Below are 21,341 nucleotides of genomic sequence, written 5' to 3' on the forward strand. Positions count from 1 at the left end.
CTAACCAGATGTTTAAATAAATATATTTCATTGATTATAATTTTTTTTCCCTGGAGAAAATATTTTTAGGTTCAAATTAAGCAAGATGTGAAACGATACTAGCAGAGCGACATTACAAAATTAAAGAGTCTTATGGTTGTAGAACATGTCAGGTCTGAAAATCAGATTTAGACTGTATAAAAAAAGACATTGTTTTTTTACTGATGATAACAAAATAAGAGAAAATCATCATAAAATTGCATGGAAACAATTATAAACTTTATTCGATGGTACAAAAATAATGTTTAAATAATAAGATATAGATCACATGGAAAAAATGCTTAACTTATTTACCGCTGTCAATAAAGTAAATTTTGGTTGGACAAGAAAAATATGGAATACTTTTTTTGTCGATGACAAGAAAATAAATGCAGTATTAAATTAGACAGTAACAATAACTTACTTTATTACCAACTGCACGAAAGTATTGTGCAGATGATAAGGGCGTCTATATGTTATTTTCTTGTATTTTCTGTTATCACATTTTCTGTATTATTGAATTTATTTTTTTATAGACTTTAAAAAATTGGCATTTCTTTTTTTAATGTTTCAAAAAATTATTACAATAATGGTATCAAATAAGTCTTCTAAGATTGAAAGCACACTCCAATTTTTAATACTTTTTTTAAAAATTAAATTAAATCAATTGCGGATAAAAATTTATTTCAAATAGCAGACAATATATTGAAACCTCTATTGAAAAAGTTATATGGAAGTGGCACATTAATGTGGCAAAATAAAAAGGGTCTGTTTTCTCTAAATTAATTTATTGATCATGTAATAAATGGGAACTTATACAATATATACAAATTTTTATCCTACATGACATATTTTTTAATTATATTAAAATTATCTAAAAGAGGATAGTTTACACTTTGTGCGACATAACAGCGTAAATAAAGCAGAAATACAGGTACAGAAGTGTACATTCTATAAATTTGGTTCTATAGAAAGGAACCTTTCTCAGTTTCTAAGAGGCTAAGCATCAGTAAGGAAAAGGGACTGGACAATATAAAACTCTATCTTGTTCAGCTTCGTTTCTCTTTCCCTCACGCGTCACACAGTTTTGCACTCGTTGGACAAGCTACTTTTTTTACTGTCACTTGGTGCTTAGACACTGAGGATGGTTTCTGAGGATGAAACTAAAGTATGATCATGTCTGTACCTGTAGTTGTGCTTTATTCAACTGAAATAACTACTTTCACCAGTAAATAAATTTCAATGCTTGTAAATATTGCACATCAAATAATACATATTTGTCTGAATTAATTCACAAAGTTAGCAAGAGTAGTCATACCTTCCACATCGTCTAAATTGCTAAGAAAATCTTCTGGAGTGTGAGGAAGGCTGTAATTTGGACCTAGTCCCAAACCACTATCAGCACTCTCTTGTCGGGAATGGAAATCAGTTCCTCCATCCAAAAACAAGTCCAAATTAGTGGACACTGGCGGAAGATCTGTGGATCCCGTGGGTGAGGCTGCTAATGTCAGCTTCTCTCCTAAACTTTGCCTTAACAATATCTCTTGCTGAAAAAACAAACAAGAAGTCATTTAAAAAAATGTTTAGGGTAGCACACACTAAGAAAATTTTGGCCAAAACACCAGAGTATATTACAATTTATCGCGTTCCTGGCTCCATGGAACACCAAAAACTCCAGTGATTTTCACCGAAAGGCTTTGGCAATGACTTTTTGGTAAATTTAACAATAAAATATGGTTTTTATTACCGTGCTGTTTGATAATATATGTGGTAAAATTTGGTAAATTTAACCAAGAGTGGGTAATTTTAACAGTACTAAGTTTGAGATGACGCTTAATAGTATAGTTTGAGTACAGTTCATAGATGAGTTTATAAATAGTATATGGGATGACGCAAAAATATTCAGTTTAGTAATTTCCATTTTATTTGATAAACACTTGTAAACTTTGATTCTCGTAAATTAATAGATTTTTTTACCTATGCAAGCTATAAGTTAACATTTAGCAACATTTTAAACAATGAAAAATTTTCATTTGTAAATGTACAGATGTCAGGGCTTAACTATATCAGTATCTTTACTATCACACACATGGGCTGTCCCAACAACATAAACTAGAAACATAGAGGTGGTGGGTTTGAATACAACTGTAATTCCAGATAGGACTATTTATTCATTGTTACGGACACATATGAGGCTGGGGTAGCTGAGTGGTTAGAGAATTGAACTATTGAGTACATAAAATCAGTGGAATTGAAAGTTCTATGGTCGGTAGCTGAGCAGTACTATGGTTGCAGGGATCTGGAGAAATTTCCTTTCTCTTCAGATCTATGTCTAAATTGAGAAAGTGACCTCACAAATTGTGATAAATTGTCTTCTGATCATAGTCAGGGATGTTTTACAGACCATTGCCAATTGCCCATTGAGCAGCTCTAGTGCGCCGTAAATAAAGCAACCATCTACCTACGCACAAATGCACAGTGTTGGAAAATAAACGATGGCTTTTCATTCCATAAAAAAATGATATTTGAAATGGAGGTAGTGGGTTTGAATCAAAGCCTAACCATGGGTGTGTTGCAGTAAATAAATAAATTTGGTTTGGATACATACACAGGCTCGTGTGTTTCATGCAAAGAAAGGCCAGAAATTTTGGTAAACCGTTATTATAGCGAACGGTAAAATTATCAAACAAACAGTTTCAATCACGTGTATATTTTGGTTTAATTACCAGAATAATGGTTTCTCTCACCAGAAATGTTTTTACCATACAAGTATGGTAAGTTTGCTAGAATTTTTTATTCCGCGTAAGGTCATGCACATTCAATATGAAACTAAAAATCAAATGACATTTTTAGGCATCAAATCACAATTTTAAAAATCAAATCACAAAATAATTTAAGTGACGAAGAAAAATATAAATGTATACCTGGCGCATAATTTCTTGCTGCCTGAGTCTAAGTTGCTCTCTCTCCATTTCTAAGCTTTGTACACGGAGGTTCTGCTGTTGTAATTGTTGTTGCTGCTGCTGTTGTTGCTGAAGGCTCATAGCAGCAGCAGCAATTGACGAAGGCAATTTTATCGTCTGAGTAGGAAGCTGTCTCACCAGATTTGCATTGTTAGCACCGGGAATCTAACGAAATAAAATGTTTTGCATAAACATTTCACTACCACATATGCAAAGCAAAAACGTCTCATTGATAAAAAATATGCAAGAAATAATATTTTATTTATCGATATATTTTATTTTTTAATATTTTGAATTATTCCTTTGCAGATATCTGAATCTTACATTTGCAAAAAACAACAATTTCAGCTTTTGAAGACGGGTACTATGGTATTTGTATGGTATCGTAAAAAACTTCTCTGAAAACCCATAAAATTTTAGAAATGAACTTTTTTCTTTTTGATTCCAGAAATCAAACTTGTGTCAGATATACGCATTCAACAAAATGTGCCAAGCTTTTTAAAAAATATTGAACTTTGTAGATCCATATATGTAATCCATATATGTAATATATTAATCCATATATGTAATATATTAATATATTTAATATATTAATATTTGAATACATGTATAATTAAATTTGCTCCTTGTACAATATAATCGGGATCAAATATTATTTAAGTATCGTAATTTTTAAAATAGGAAGGAGGGAATTATAAAAGGAATTATTAGAGGAATTATAAAATAAATTACAAATTTTTTGATACTTTTTTTTCATAGATTTTTATGAAATTTTAAGTTTTGATACCTCTAAACTGTGTAATCAAATATAACATTTGTCCTAAATCTTATTTGTGCCTAATCTTTAGAAAATAAAGTTATTTTAAAAAATGTAACAAGCGAAATATTTTTAATGTCATGCAAGAAAAAAAGCGTTTTCATTATAAATATTGATAAAAGAGTTTGATCATTTGTAATGAAACTTGACACGTAAGGTATTACACGTAAGTTTAGTGCTCACACGAAAGAGTTAAAGTTTAGCAACATCCATTAAAAACGTTCAAAGTTCAATTTTCATGAAGTTCACTATCTGCAAAAAACTTTAAAAAAAATCTCATTGTGTTATTAATAAAAGCTCAAATTAGACTTATTTAAAAAATTTTTATTTTTTATTTTTATTTAAAAGAGTAAACAAGTTTATAAATTATAGAATTTTAGACTTTCACTATTTTTAATAAAACTTGGAACGTGAAGTATTTCTAATACGTAATAGTGGTCGCACAAAAAAAAAATTGAATTTTTAGCTAAAATTAAAAAAATTCTCATCATGTCATTAATAAGTCCTCAAATTAGACCTTTTCTTTTAAAAAGAATATCTAATTTCTTAATTCAGAAAAATAAATAAACTTATGAAGTATAGAATTTTAAAGGCCTTATTTAGATGCAATACCCTATTTTAGACAATATTCAAATAATCGATGTATTGTGAAACAAAGGCAAGTCTCATTTTCGAAATAAAAGTTCTTTATTAGCTCTAAGTATGAATAAACAATCTATTTCAAAAACGTAAAAGAAAATGCTAAACCTTTTTAAAAAATGCATTATATGTTCTGAAAAAGACAAGAAACATTTCTTAAACTATAATTGAATTTCGGAGAGAATGTATAAATAATTTTCAGTAATCATTTATTTCTTTAACTAAGCATAAATATGCTCATTAATCAAGAACTTCACGATTAATTAATTACCTGTGAAGATGTTTGAGATTGTAGAGCAGCAGATACAGACATCTGAGTAGGGGCAGTTACTGTAGGAGGGTTTTGAAGGTGAGCAGCTGTATGCAAATAGAAGGATACTTTGAATAGATCATTCATACGACGACAGCATGCATTTATATAAATACAAGTATACTTTTAATACATCAAGTTTAAAAAATTAAGCTACAATTACATGCATTTACAAAAACATTTGCATACCTCAAGTATTGTTTACAGCTTAATTTAAATTACAACAGCATTTATAATTAATATTTTTTTCCTAAGTGCGTTTTACAAATAGTGTTAATGCAAATGTGTTAAAATATAAAAAATAAATAAATTTCTATTTGAAATTTGTTTTTAGGCAAGAAATATTTTTTAAATTTATTTATTTATTTTCTTCATTAAATCAAGAAATAACTGCAAAAGTTTGAATTGAAAGCTTGAATAAAATTCTCTTTAAAATCTTAATTAATTAATTTATTAATTTTTATTTCAAATTAAAAATTTCGAGCTAAATTGGCTAGATAGTAATTACGAACTGAAAGTCCAAAAATGTGTGTGTCTTGAACTATGAAACCGATATCACACAAAATTTAAGTTTTATCATTCAGAAATATCGCAATTTTAAGGGATTCACATCCTTTATACTTCACAATATTTTAGATCATGATTAAAAAATAATAACTTTGAGAAATTATTATTTTACAAAATTATCATTGGGTACTTGAATTTTAAATATGGGTACAAAACGATTTAGATTCACATTATTTGTTCCTCATATATAAGGAAATAAAATAGTAATATTAGGATGACCAAATTTTAAACTCATCACATAATATGCTATCCTATAGGAACCAATCTTTCCAGCTAGTTCCAAATCGTAATCTATCGTAAAAAAAGATTGTTTAGGAATGTTATTTTCTTAAAAAAAGAAATTCAGTTTTGACTCTGATTCGAAAAATTAAATTATTATCTGCATAATTAATTATTACTCGCGAGATAATTTTTTTTGCTTCAGGTGAGGTAAATTATAAAAAAATTAGTCTTCATATTTAAAAAACTAGTATTCAAATCAAAATTTATTAAAGTTGGAAAGTTTTTTTATATTGCATTTTAAAGAAAGTACAGAGCATAAAATAAAAAACGGAACACCCTGAATAACTTCTGATCTAATAATCGGATCTTCACGTTCTAGGACTAAATCCTAATAATTCGAGGGGGTAACTTCAAGTATGTTAATTATTTAGCGCAGACGCTATTTTAAGTTACGAATTCAGACACAAAAACGTACTTCCTCTGAATAAGCATACCTCTTTTTTCCGACAGATTTGAATTTTGGACCCTCAAAATATATGGTGTAGTCGCAGTCTGATAAATATGGCTCCAATAGTTTGTCCGGAGAGCGGTCTAAAGCTTGAACCTGTTAATGCTAATTTTATTTTTTGACTATTTCGCTATATCTCGAGAACTATTAAAGCGAATTGGAATTACAATTATTGGAGCATTATTAAGAATTGTTATGAATTGTTATGATTGTTATGATTATTAAGAATTGTTATGTTTACAATTATTGGAGAATTATTGGAGCATGCAATTACAAAATTCGTCTATCCAGATATAATTCTATGCAAAAAATACCCGTTAATAATTATTTACTAATTTTTATTATTTTATTAAATAAAATAATAAAAATTAGTAAATAATTAATAATTAAATTTTATATACATTTTTTATATCATTTCAAAAATGCAATTTTATATGGTAAACTACAAAATTTAAGCACAATAGGTCAAATAGTACCTGAGAAATTGAATTTTGAAAAAGTAGCATTTTTAAAATTCCATTTCTCAGGAACTATTCGATCGATTTCGCTCAAGTTTTGTACTTCGAAATCTAAAATTGTATTTTTTTTTAATAACATATGAAATTGCGATCCTTACAATTCAAGAATATTTCCACTATCGTTAAATAAAGTAATGAATAATTACTAAATGTTATATTTTGCATAGAATTGTCTTTGGCTAAACGATTTTTATAACTGCATGTAAAAATGGTTCGATTGGCTTAAAACATTCTCGAGATATAGCGAAATATGCAAAAAGAAAAATTATCATAACAGGGTCCAATGTTTGGACCGCTCTCCTGGCTAAAGAACTGGGACCATATTTCCCAGATTGTAGCTAATACCTATATTTTGAGGGTCAGAAATCCGAATCCGTCAAAAAACGGTATTTTTATTCAGAGAAAGTACGTTTTCGTGCCTGATTTTGTAACTGAAAATACCGTATGCATTAATTAATTAGCTTCTATAAGGTCACCCCCTTCGAACTATTAAGATTGAGTATTGAACCGTGAAGATCTGATCATTTGATCAAAAGTTATTTAGATTGGTCTGTTTGTTTATTTTGTTTTGGCGCTGAACAAAATATTATACTCATTGCAATAAAGCTAAATTTCTTAAACATTTGGTATAAGCTTTGTGTAAATATTTCTTTTTCTCTGTTATTTTATTAGCAGATGGAACAGTTTTTGTCTATCTATCCAAAGAACTCTTCTCACCACACAGTCAGAGGCTGCCTGATGCTATGGAAACAAGAAGAAGCGCATTTCAAAGAGGACAGCTTTTGATATTTTCCTTTCCTACCCGATTTAAAACCTGTTCTAAATATTTACCCCACATCCCAACTTGAAGTATTTTAACCTCATAACCATATTCACCGACAATACTCTAGATATTTGAGAACCCAGTTACAGGTGGTAGTACCACAGCACCACCGTTAAATGAATTCGATCGGAAAGCTATTGATATTTTGGAGAATACAGCCTTTATTGATGGTCTTCAGACTCAGAAGTTAGATAAATTTTTGCATTTGATATTTTTAACAGATCTTGCTTATCCGATTCAAAACCTATCCTTAATGTTTACTCCACAATCTAACTTGAAATAATTTAACTTCGTAACCATAGTCACCGACAATGCTCTAGATGTTTGAGAACCCAGGTACAGGTGGTAGCACTACATCAACACCGTGGAGTGAATTAGATCGGAAAGTTATGGTGAATTCAGCCTTTACTGGTTTTCTTCTAACTGAGAAGTTTGATACATCTTCCACAGCTTTTGATATAGTTTGTCTATGCTAAGAACTCCTCCCGCCTCAAAATCGGAGGCCGTCTGGTGCTATGGAAACAAGAATGGCGCATTTTAAGGAGGGCAGCTTCACTCTAGGACTTACACAATACACTGAAGATATTCCCTTTTACAGGGACTCTGCACCCCTACTTGAAATAGTCATACCTCGTTACCATAGTAACCGCCACAGGTCCAAACGAATGTCTGGAGGAGTTCTAATTTTACACAAACTATACCTCTCTTGTCTCTCCGATTCAAAACCTGTCCTAAATGATTACCCAACACCCCAACTTGGAAATAGTTTAAACTCATAACCATAGTCATCAACAGTGTTCTAGACGATGGGCAAGAAGAGTTCACTAGTTAGAGAGACAGCATACTTACGTATTCTTGGGTCCAACCAACTTGTGGTGCGATCTATATGATTAATAAAGTAAACTTCACCCTCTAGTGTAGTAGCTTGCTCCCATCCTTTAGGCAAGGCACCAAGATTCTGCATATTGACTGATGCCGCCATGTTTCCTGACGTTAATTTCTTACGTGGATCAACCCATGTCGTTGTTTGTGTTAAATGACTGCAAAAAAGTACATTACATTAATTACAATTACATTGCATTGCATTATATTACACTACATATAGTAATTCATCCTACAGTAAATTTCTAGAAGGAAAAATAATAAAATATTATAAAAGTAGAGAAGACAATTTTATTTTATTTCATAATGACGTCTCAGAACAATATTAGCATATTTACGTTTGGTAACAAGTCAGTTATAGCGGTTGTATAAATTGCTAGCTTTTTTGTAATCGTTTCATAACCAATTTAAAAAAACCAATAAACAGCTTATTTTTTATCAGAAGTAAAAATAATGTCAATTTTTACTTATTTATTTTATTTTTCAAACTTTACATTCAATGTTTAATATAATTTTTTCTTCTTCTAAAAATTGACAAATTAGATTTGTTTTAATATACTTAAGTTATACTAATTGAATAAATTTGATCAAACTTAAATAAACCTCAATCAAGTTTGTTAAATTGAGATTTTTTTTGGTTTAGTTAGGTTTAGTAAGCATGTGTGATCAAATAGTATAAATGTATCTATTAATCAGATTTTTATTTTTTTTTATTTTAGTCTGTATGGTATCCCTGATTGCGTCCTACGCTTTCCCAGACTTATAACATTTTTACAAATCTCTTAATTTCATATTCAATGATTTACCTTTTTAATAACTATAAGTCATTCTCAATATGCAATCATAATGTTTAAATTATGATTACCATAAAAAAATATATATATACTGGTATCTTTTACACTGTTGACCAGACTTTCATAAGACGAAGTAGTGCGAAGCATTTTTGTAAATAAAAATTTGAAAAGAATAAAAATAAAATTTAAAATTGAACAAAAAGGCTTTCTTGAGGCCATTGTAAGTTTTCTTATAATCCGCCTCCACCCTTGGTTGAACATTAGCCGCCCCATTTCTGTTGCCTACAGGCCAATTTCCCTTTTTTTTGCCATTGATGTAGGAAAAGTCACTAATCACCTTCGCCAGCGGCAAACACCCTCTCTTTTGTCGGCAAAAGCACTCGCGTTATCACCTGAGCTATATTTAGAGGGAGGGCAAACAATAGCGTGAAATTCTTTTGAAAATGATGGATATTTCTTACTGTAAATCTCAGAAAAGAAGGATATATTAAACTCTTTGAGTGTTACGTAATTTAGTTGAGAACATAATCACGTTACGGATTATAATGCAAGGTAAAGCTCCGGTAGGAATTGAATTTTTAAAACTCTGGATGCAAATGATTTAATTTGAGCAATTAAAGTATCCTTCATAAATTATCCAATCATTTTTTTGTTTAATTTAAACATTACAATTAATGTAAATAGAGAATGGTAAGTTGACAATGAATTGAAAAATTATATTTACAGAATTCAAAATTAAATAGAAAAATTATAATTATGACAAATAGAACTATCTAAATTGAAATTAAATTTAGACACAACACAAATTAAACTTCACCGAACTTTAGAATCTCATCAAAATATTTATGAATATCAGTTTTGTAATTCGTAAGAAAACAAAAGATTATTTCAGTACAATTTTTTTTTCTCTTTAAGATTATATTAAAAATTTAAAATTATTACAAAAAACATGAATTGCATTAATCAAAATGAAAAATTAAAATTGTTATACACTGTGCAAACTGCATTGAAATTGAATTGAGGTATTTCATATAATAAACTTTACCTAAAGATTTTAAACAAATCTTGTTGCGCCATTAATTTTTATTAAGTCCTTTAATTAAAACTTACTGTTACTCTGATAGGGCCTCAATTTAATCAAACTTAATTGAAATGGAATCGAAAAATCACACAGTTATTACAAACTGACGTTAAATTTAATGGAGCTGTGTGAAGTGTTCTTAACGAATAAAACATGTTACCCAGTATACATTTTTAGATGCATTTAGTGGAAAATTTACAATAAAAACAAAAAATACAGATTACAATAATTAAAATGAAAGTTAAAAATTACAGTAGTATTAAATAGAACAAACTGATTAGGAAATTACAACCATACATATATTACACAATAAACAAACTACTTGTACTAAATAGAATTTTTTGGAGTTATAAGAAGTTAAACAATTAAAATTCTCCATACTGATTATAATAGTTTAGTAAAAGTAATAAATAAATCTTTTGTTGTCCTTTGTAAAAGCAATGAAGAAAAAAATGAGTGAAATGCTCAGCATCATTTAAAACTTTTTACCTTTTTCCACTTAAAATGAACAAACAGTTTAGATAATGTGCCTGCCAATTACAAATTCGACGTATTAGCAGAACGTTTTTAAAATAAAATCATAAATTTGTACAAAGATAATATATTTAATATCTTTTTCTACTTAAAATAAACAAACAGTTTAAATTATTTGCGTTTTAATTACTAACTCGCTGCACTGACAGAACTTTCTTAAAATAAAATTATAAATTAGTACAAAAATGGTATATTTAATACAAACAGTTTTACAACACATATGAAAGAAAACGTTAGAAGATTAAAGAATGCTTTTTTTCTAGACTTAATTACTAGCATAAATAAATTGATTCTGTAATTGATTGAGACAATTTAATAATAAAAAGACACATATTTTAGGAGTTGACCTACATTGTGATAGAATCTTAATAAAAGCTTCAAGGACGTAGCGAGACAAGGAAGCAGTAAAATTTTAACAATATCGTGAAAGCAGGCAATAAAGAAAATAAATTATCCATCAAATGCATTGTACGCTGGACAACAATAATCAAATCATTCATAATCGATTATGGCTGTAAAAAAGTGAATATTTATTCATTATAGCTTAAAAAAAATAGCCTTTGTATGAGCTTCGAATTAGAGTATTATGGGCAATTAGTTTCTTTAAAAAAATACATATTTTCTGAGATGTGTTATGATAAAAAATAAATTATATCTCTATACTCTTAAGGTTAAATATTCAAAGTCATCAATATCCAGTAGATTCATTATGTTAAATGATTAAAGACTACAAGATACACCGTAATTTTAATTTATTATTCAACACCTAATATTAACTGTAACTCAATTATTTTATGATATAATCATGATTAAAGAAAACTTTAAGTATCAAAACATTCTGTAGAGAAATTAAAAGAGAATGAACAAGGCCGGTTATATTAAATATTACAGATATAATTTAAATTTTTTATGTCAGGATAATGTAGATAACTGAAAAATGTATCCATTAATGAATTTAGGCAGTTTTCTATTGAACATTTCTCTCTTTCATAAACATAGATTAGAGATTATTAACAGCCATCAAACCTGTCTTATTTCGAAATTGAACAAGGTAACTTTTTAGTTCCTGGCATGAAATCTCAATTTTTAAAAAAAGAAGATCATCAACACTGTTTAAATATAGAATAATGCTGGATGATGTTATCGTAAAAATCGGCCTTAACTATAATAATTCTTGTTAAACTACACCGGTATTGTGGTTTTAAAAAAGAACTGATATTGTGGTTCAATATTGCATCAATTTTTCTGAGTAGTGTAATTAATATTTATAGAGATTAATATCTATAGAGTTTAATATCCATAGTGTGAAATAAGTTAGCAGATTTAAGCATTAAGCGTTTATTAAAAATTTGGAAATATCCTACAATATTAAATCGATTTGTACTTCTCCAAAATAATAATAATGCTAACTATATTTCAGAATCATATTTTTTATGTTATGTTTTGCTTTCCCTGAGGTTGTTCTCTAACTGCAACACATATCACTTTGATACTGTAATTCGTCGTTAATATCCCCAGTCATTAGAAGGAGAAAAAAATACACGTTCAAATTACTTTGTTACTATGCAGAATAGCAATATCGTTTGATATTTTACGACCAAACGCTCATTTCTTAAATTAGTCATAGTCACACATTATGCAGAATAGCAATATCGTTTGATATTTTACGTCCAATCTTACAATTCTGAAATTAGTTATTGTCATATATTATGCAGAATAGCAATATCGTTTGATATTTTACGTCCAATCTTACAATTCTTACATTAGTAATTGTCACATATTATGCAAATTATCAATATCGTTTGATATTTTATGAGCAGTTCCGTAATTCTGAAATTAGTTATTGTTATATATTATGCAAAATAGCAATAACGTTTGATATTTAACATCCAATTCCGTAATTTTTAAATTAGTTATCGTCACGTACATAATGTATGATTATCTTCATTCGTACACCAACCTCACTCATTGACTACGGAAATCGTAATGGCGATTTACTACTTACACATTCAAGAAAGGAACTAAATAAATCGACCAACACAATTTTTTTAATACGCTCAAATGATTATCAGTTCTTTCTCACAATTTCTGAAGAAAAAAAAAAATTAAAGTCGTTTCTTTTCGTCTTTCCGCTGATCCCTAGTGTAGCAGAGGGTAACAAAATGATTGGCGAGAGATCGTTTGTTCGACTCCGCAGATGTCAAAAACCTCGATTCTCTTCACCCCAGGAAACAAAGTTGCACAGTTTCTTTTTTGGCGAAGTGGACACGCTGATTGGTTTTCATACAGAAGCACCTAAGTAACAAAAATGGTGCAAAGACAGAGGAACTCGAGGCGTGCCTGATTGGAGGGCGAAAAGTTCGGCGACTGAGAAAATCGGCAGTCTTTTTTGGATTTTGTCCGGCGTACTAATTCAAGCAGTTACAAAAAATAAAGATAACGTAAATTTTCCCCGGAAATTGCTCGTTTTCCAGTTTAGACTTCAACGATCGCTTTAAAGATGCGCTCTTCAACTAATGTAGCCATTTATTCCCATGGAGATTTATTATTTATTTCAGACACGAGATACAGTTTAACAAAGGTAAATGATCGAAAAGACGAAATGTTGAATGCAAGTTCAATGAAAGTGTGTAATAAATACGTTGGAGAGGAACACAAATAGGGTATGTCCCTGTGTTGGCATTGTCGAGTTTTGGTGCTAATTGTACCTGCAGTTAACACACACAATAAAAATCTCCCTCAGTCGTTTTAAAGGCAGAGTATTAAATTGAATAAGTTTGTCCATGTTTTGCTGTTGTTGAATTTTGATTTCCCTTTTTTCGAAAAGTTAAAGAACAGATTAATTAATCGTTCAATCAGATCGACATTCCTCTGATTCACTGGCATCACCTTTTGCTGTCTGAAGTTTATTTAAAATAGATTAACTTCAAACAAATGAGAGCTTACAATAGATAGCCACAAGACATCACTCCCCATAGAAGTTCTGCATAAATTTTTAACATCAAACTTTCAAAGGAATATACAAATATTTCATCATATCAATTCCTATGTTATGAATAGAACTAAAAATTTATATTTAGGTCGCTTTTGATTTAATGTTCTAATTCTGAAAAATGATGCCATATTCTCGCTACTATGAATACAATTTTTTATAAAGATTCACGGAAGCTAACACTTGTTTTATCTAATTTTTTGGGTGTGAAAGATTAAATTTGAGAAGCACATACTTTCATTTTCAATCTATCAAATTTTTTGATCAATTTTAGTTTTTTCTTCAATTCAATCAATTTCAAAAATACAGGAAAAACAGCTAGGTAACTTTTTACGGGACAAAATTTAATTATGACATTTACATATAATATATACTAATTTTATGCGAACTAATAGATTATAGTTTTGGGTTGACTAATAGACTATAATTTTATGTTGACTAATAAGAGTATAATTTTATGTTGACTAATAGACTATAATTTTATGCTGATTAATAGAGTATCAATTTATTTTGGCTAAAATGGAAAAAATTTAAGTTCTGTGACACTTCATTAGAAATTTTTTCACAAAATTGCAGCGGTATTTAAGAAATTTTTTTAGATAAAAGCTCAAAAAAGGCCCTTTGGAGTTTTGAAGAGCAAGTAAAAACGCTTTTTCTAACTTTTTAAAATATTGTTGTTCAATATAAAAAAAAATTCTGTTCAATGTTGAACAATTATAACAATATTTAGAACTATAATACGAAGGGATTTTTCTGTAACTTCATGTCCTGAATTTAACCAAATTTCCTTTCCAGTTCTGCCATGGCATCGAATAATCAACTTTAAGAAATATTATAATATGGTCCAATTGTGTACCATATTAAAATAGTGGTGAATTTGAATGGTTCAATACTCTCCAAAATTTTTTAATTGCGCAGATACGTTATAATTTTTTTCAAGTTATACATTTTTACGCTTCTGCAAACAATTCTGATATGAGAGTTGATGATTTTCTTAATTTCTTTTATCGTTTAACTTATAAAAAATGCTTTTGTTAGAAACGCCAACATTTTACAATGTTTTCCTTTAACACTGGCAATAAATATGTTGTGGTTGCACTTATCATCTTTTATACTATGTAAAACACATAGTTATTATCGTTCTTTTATTTTTAAAAACTTAATGCAATAATTAAAAATTTCAAAATGTTAAGCAAACTATTACAAAACGAAAATATGTATTACAAATGTGTATGTAATTTGGAAAACTTTTTAAACAAATTTCAACAACTCCTACTAATTTCACACAGCTAAAATAAAGTAAAAAAATCTCACCAACAATCGTACTTTGAATCTAAAATGAGTTAAGCAATCCATTATTTCAGAGCATATTGCAAGTGCGAAGTTGACAATTTGTGTCAATAAAATTCGCGACAGAAAACCGATATCGCGGAAACCAAATGTAGAACAAAATACCCATCACGCAATCCTTGTTGTCTAAATTGTAACAATTTGGCATATGCAATCAGTTTTAAAGATTGGAATTATTACATTTAGTTTAAAAATATCCCATTCAGTTAGCTTTGAAAAAGATAAAAGGTGCATATTTACAATTATTTATTCAATACTTGAACAAGATGAAATTTAAATACACTTTACTTTAAAACACGTCATACAAACACAGTGAAATAAAAGAGTAAAAATATAAAAAGGAAAATTACCTTTATTAGTATTAAAACATTGGATATCTGAGAATAGAATGGTGTAAAGACAAAGAATGTGATGTTAAACTAGCCAGTCATTAAATAAATAATGCCAAAAAACTGAAGCAGTAAAATATTTCTATTTACATCAAATTACATTAATGTCTGGCATATCTTAAAAATGGAAGCGTAGTTTTGGGTGCTTGAAACATTGCATATTTTTGTATATTTTCATTTGTATACTTTTTAAGCGAATGAAGATTTTAATCAAGTAATAGAGAGTAAGTGAGAGGTGTAAAAAAAGACTGGGAGGTTGACAAGTGTAAAAAAAAATATACCTGAGGTAGGAAACAAGGTCATGTTTGGCACCAAAAATAGCCTTATCAATAAACCTTAATTTCATGAATATCATCAATAACCTCATAAATTCTACCTCATTGACACCTCAAAACGTCAACCTCATATATAACTCAGCAATGCTTTTAATTCTAATTGGGAGATTTTATTCACACCTCAAATCTATTTATTTGTTTGAAGATAATAACATTTTCACCTCAAAAACAACCTAAGTTGGCTGCTCTTAAGGTAGTTTTCTATCAACCTCAAATCAAACTCAAGTGCTAAAAAATAACTTCATACACTTTGATTATAAACTTTTGGATGTTGATTTTTTTACGGTTTTCTTAAGTCAGCTTTAAACCTAAAATCAACCTTAACACGTCAAAAAAAAAAAAAATATTNAAATATTAAAGTTTTGTAAGGCTTAGCTATCGTTAAAATTAAACAAAAAGTATGCAATTTAATTAGCTTTAAGACACATTATCGGTTGTTTTTTTTATATTGACTCGCTGAAAACTTATTGAAAAATAAGTGATTAAAATACTTCTTACTTTTTAGCGAATTGATCTTAATCAATCAACACACTTAGATATTATTATCAACAATCAAAATACTATACAGCTGACATTAGTTTACTTTCAATCCAAAGAATTTACAAGATCTTCGACCCTGAATTTACGTAAGCACCAGTTCTGTCCATCAAAAGCGAACATAAAATATCTCCATCTGTGTAACTGATATTTCGGATCAACCTTTCAAAAAAGTATGCTAATCAAACATAAATCATGTGCGTTGAAATAATATTGGTATAAACTATGCTGGCATGCAAAATGTTATGCTCTGGAATTTTGAGACCGGATAAAGTAAACATATGTTGCTATTTATCATAGAAGTATTTTATTTTTGATCTCAGATCGTCTAATTAAGGGTATTTCTCTTACGTCAAAACAAACATATTACGTTGGCTGACGTAAATCATTCTTGAAATTATAAAATACGCTTCAGCATTTATTCGTGGACGAGACGCAGTCGTGTTTTGTTTAGTGTCAATTGTGTCAACATAAAATTATTATTTTAATTTATAATTTTCGATTTATTAAATAATAATTAATGCGAATTATAATAACTAATGCAAATTATAATAACTAATGCAAATTATAATAACTAAACCTTAAAAAATATTATTTTAGCTAAAATAATTTTGCTTAGTTTGCATACAAATAATTTAACTAATGAACTACTTATAATTCATTTCGAAACTAATTATTTACATTTAATTTTAATAATTATTACCGCAGAATCAGGCTAGCACAGTGGAGCCTAGAAGGATACTTGAATACGTCATTTTTTAGATATTAAATTATTTTCGATTTCACACAATTTTAAGAATTGATTTCGTTGTTTTGTAATGTGCTTTACATTATTTGCCAGAAATTGTAAACATTATTTAACAAGATAAATAAATTACATTTAATTTTTAAACACTTTATTTTATTAACACTTTAAGTATGTTTAGCACTTTAAAAACTTTCTCCTAATAGATTTCCTATTCCAGAAAACTCTGAATTTACTGTAACAAACCATAGGATTGCTTTCGAACTTTAGGACTGTAATATTACAATCTATAAAATTAAAAAACGAATCTTGTGTTTTCTGCTTTGAAATAAAATATATTCATTTATATTTTTAATTTTTAACTTATAAAACAGTTTTTTTTTATTTTCCCTTAAACTGTCATTTCAATTACATAAATTATAAAGGTAAATATTACAAAGAATTTAGTTTTTACTTCCATTTAAACTCTAAACTTCCTGAAATAAAAGAGTAAAAAATAATGCTTTTTACTTTGAAGGTATATACACATTTATTTTAGCCCTTTGTTACCCCATCAGCATAACATGGAGTAACAAAAACTAGAGTCAATGTAAAATAAAATAACATAAGCAAGATATTGAATTCTTAGTGCTAGTTACCCCACATTGAGGGGTAAATAAAAATAAAAATAATTTCCTTTCTTTCTTATTTTTTTAAATCTTTGACATACACGTATAAGAATATTTGAATGCGTGTAACGTTCACGGAGAAAAAATATCTGGAAAGATTACCGTGATGGATAGTATAGAAATTTTTTGTTAAAAAACCCTATCATTATGGTTATAAAAACAAAAATATACGATATTTAAACCATTCATTTGGTAATTTTGCTGTTCATATGGTAACGGCATACTGGAAATTCTGATTTTCAAAATTACAGAACTTATTTCCACACATTTAGTAAAAAATGCAAAACTGAAAATTAAATTTAACCAAATAAAAGGTTTTTATGCCATGATCAAATTACCAAATTTTAACACATTTACCAAATTTTATCACTTACTATGAAAGCATATTTTATTGTTAATTTTACCGAAGTCATTATCAAAGCGCTTCGATAAAAATTGCCGAGCTATTTGGTGTTTTTATAGAGCTAGAAACACTGTAAATTTTCCTTGTTCTTGTAGCTTTGATCTTACAATTTTTCTCAGACCGAAGTCTTGGAACAATTAATTATCTCTAAAATAAATGCTCTTAAATTTTCAGATATTTATATTAAAATTTTTTTGAAGCAATTCCGAATGACGTCATCTATATTATTATTTATCTGTGAGTGATATTATAATTTTCGCCAAAACTAGCAACCCTAAAATGGTGGTTTTTAACGGATTAGAATGTTTTTTTATTTGGCATTAGAAAGTCAAATTTTTCCCTTTATATGGAAACAAGCTAGAAAAAAAAAAAGGAAATGATAACAACAATAAAAAAAGTGAAAAGCATTTATTCGAAAATAATGAGACAGAAAAGGTATATCATCTGAAAAACCAGTTTTTTAAGCCGATATTACTTTTCTTTCTCTTAGGAAAACAAAAACTATTGTTCAACTTCGGTAGCATGATACTTGATTTATATTTGTTTTTACATTCTCATAACTCCCCAACCGCTAATTTGCCCAATTTTTTCGATTTTATGAAAAATGATTTCGTAGAAAATCAAAATATAAATAGATGGCGGCTGATCTTTGATTTTTGAAGCATTCGAATATTTCCTTGATTTTTCTACGGACCAATAATACTTTAAATTTGCCAGTATTTTTCGCACTTCGCCAATGACTATCACCATTGGGGAAATTAGACGTGACATGATGAAATAAATAAAGGGCTTGTGGGAGAACGTATTTTTTATTAGAAAAATACTTGAATTTTTAAATAAATTTTTTTTTCTATTCTACTTGCACTATTAAAAATTCCAGATCAAATTACGGTAAAAAGTACCGTCCTTCAGGATACAGATACTTCTTACCGTAAAATCCATTTTTACCGTAACATGTTACAGAACAAAAGTTTGATATACTAAAATTTTTACAGTAAAAACCACTGAATCACTCTAAATAAATAAATATAACTGTATAAAATTGTGGAATAATATTTTGCTGTAAAAATGGATTTTACGGTAAAATAGATTTTACCCATGATGCACCCAAAGTGTCGGAATTTTATATAATAATTCAATCTGGAATTTTTTACCTTGTACCATATTAAAATTGGTCAGTGTTTTCAAGGAAGATTTTTACGAAAAAAAATATTTCTTTTTTTACTTAAAATTTTTTTTCAATAAAGGTCGTTTATTTCTGAGCAGCTGCAGAATCGGCTACTAAATATATGTAACATTCTTTTTTTGCTTGAATTCTCAGCGCTTTAAGAATAATTTATTACTGTTATTTTTTTTAAAATTCAAACGATTTAAATAGTGAAATTGAAATTTAAAATTTAAGTTATTACTTTGATGAAAAATTAAATTTGCAAATAAAAAAAAAACATTTAAGAGAATTTCGAAAAAGACCTCTTTGTTAAACATAATTATAAAAAAGCGAAATGAAAAACAGAAATTTGATAATCGCTTCAGTAGGTTCTAAGAAAAGCGATCTTGTATGCAAAAAGAAAACAATAATCATTATATACATACGGAAAGTTTTCCAAAGATTGCATCCTACTTACACAGAAAGTTATTATAGTCAGTAAACCATCACGAGAATTAGATAACTTTCTTTTAAATTGATTGTTAATATATGCAGAATTTCAAAATGCTCAAAAGTCGATATTTGTATAATTTGACCCTAACGAACATTTCAATGGCTGTGACATAAAATTCATATTTTGCCAATTTCTTTTAAAAAAAGGTGTTATTCAGTAGAAAAAAACATTTCGTAAGCAGTTACTGTGATGTTTTTCTACACCTACACCATAAAGCTATTTAATCAAAATCATAAAAATGTCAACATCTTTCACTAAGTTACGAATCAAGTTCGTTTGTTTGCCGTGTTTTGCGAATAACGTATGATGCTTAGTTTTAGGTTCCGGTTCCTTATTATATTTATTCATGGCAGAAAAAAATAACTAATGCTATAATGTAAAATCTTACGGTTCAAATTACGGTATTAAGTATCGGCATTTTAGGTGCATCATCCATGAAATCTAATTTTACCTTAAAAGATTATATCGTAATTTTTACAGTAACATTTATTTAATTAGAGTGATTCTCTGATTACAATTTTGAAATTAAGGTATATCAGGTTTATTGTTCTGTAACATGTTAAGGTAAAAATGGATTTTACGGTAAAGAGTACCGCCATCCTGAGTGGCGGTACTTTTTTACCGTAATTTGATGCAGATTTTTTTATAGTGTAGTGGTAAAAATATAAAATACTTAATAAATATATCTAAAAAGCACTATAAATACAAGGTAAATATATTATATTTAAAAAATATTAAATATATGACACTTACTTTATAAAATCTCCTTTAGAAACTTACGATTATTTTCCTTTAGAAATGTTAGTTTTTCATTTATAGATTGATTGAATTTAGATTACGTTCCCTAGAATATTCGATATATATATTTAGAATATGGAACAAAATTTACAGTGTTTTTGGCTCTATGGGAACAACAAAAAACTCAGTTATTTTTAACGAAGTGCTTTAGGCAAAATTAACAATAAAATATGGTTTTACAATGCGTAATAAAATTTTATAAATCTGGTAAAAATAGGTCATTTTATCATGATACCTTAGAGAATGGCATTAAAAACCATTTATTCGGTTAAATTTACTTTTCGGTTTAATAATTTTTACTAAATATGTGGTAGTAAGAACTATAATTTTGCCATTTTACCGTTTATAAACCATTATCATATGAACGGAAAAATTACCAAATGAATGACTTAAATACCGTATATTTTGATTTTTAATACCAGAGTTATTATTTTTTTTTTAATCAGAAATGTCATTACCATACAGTGCAAACATTTTACTAGAATTTTTACCCTTGTTTTAACATAAAGCAATAAAGTTCAAGACTCAGCTACAGAAAACTCTTAACTATCAATTTCAGTATTAAACTATGAATTAAAACTGCATTCAAAATTCTTAAAATGAAGAAAAAATCATAAAGCTGCCACAAAAACTGAGTTAAAAAATGCGATTAAGCAATTATACAAAACAGTTTGCCTTTTAATGCCCAATTTGATATAGGTTATTAAAAATGTAACGTTAATTCTAAAATTCTTATTGATAATAACATAGTTTACAGTTTGAAAAATCAGGTGCAAGACATAAAATC

At 28.2% G+C, this 21,341-nt stretch overlaps 1 protein-coding gene across 1 annotated transcript in view; it reads right to left on the reverse strand.

Moving 5' to 3' along the window:
* Window positions 1–21,341, reverse strand: part of LOC107442288 (transcriptional coactivator YAP1) — a 99,303-nt gene that overhangs the window by 4,985 nt on the left and 72,977 nt on the right. Inside the window, exons 2-5 of the mRNA XM_016055818.4 lie at window positions 8,235–8,425; window positions 4,709–4,794; window positions 2,943–3,146; window positions 1,337–1,565 (exon numbers count right to left, since the gene is read on the reverse strand). Of these exons, the coding sequence (XP_015911304.2) occupies window positions 1,337–1,565; window positions 2,943–3,146; window positions 4,709–4,794; window positions 8,235–8,425 (710 nt within the window). The remainder of the gene's footprint in view (window positions 1–1,336; window positions 1,566–2,942; window positions 3,147–4,708; window positions 4,795–8,234; window positions 8,426–21,341) is intronic.

Source organism: Parasteatoda tepidariorum, chromosome 2 (assembly GCF_043381705.1).
Source record: "Parasteatoda tepidariorum isolate YZ-2023 chromosome 2, CAS_Ptep_4.0, whole genome shotgun sequence".
Lineage (NCBI taxonomy): Eukaryota > Metazoa > Arthropoda > Arachnida > Araneae > Theridiidae > Parasteatoda > Parasteatoda tepidariorum.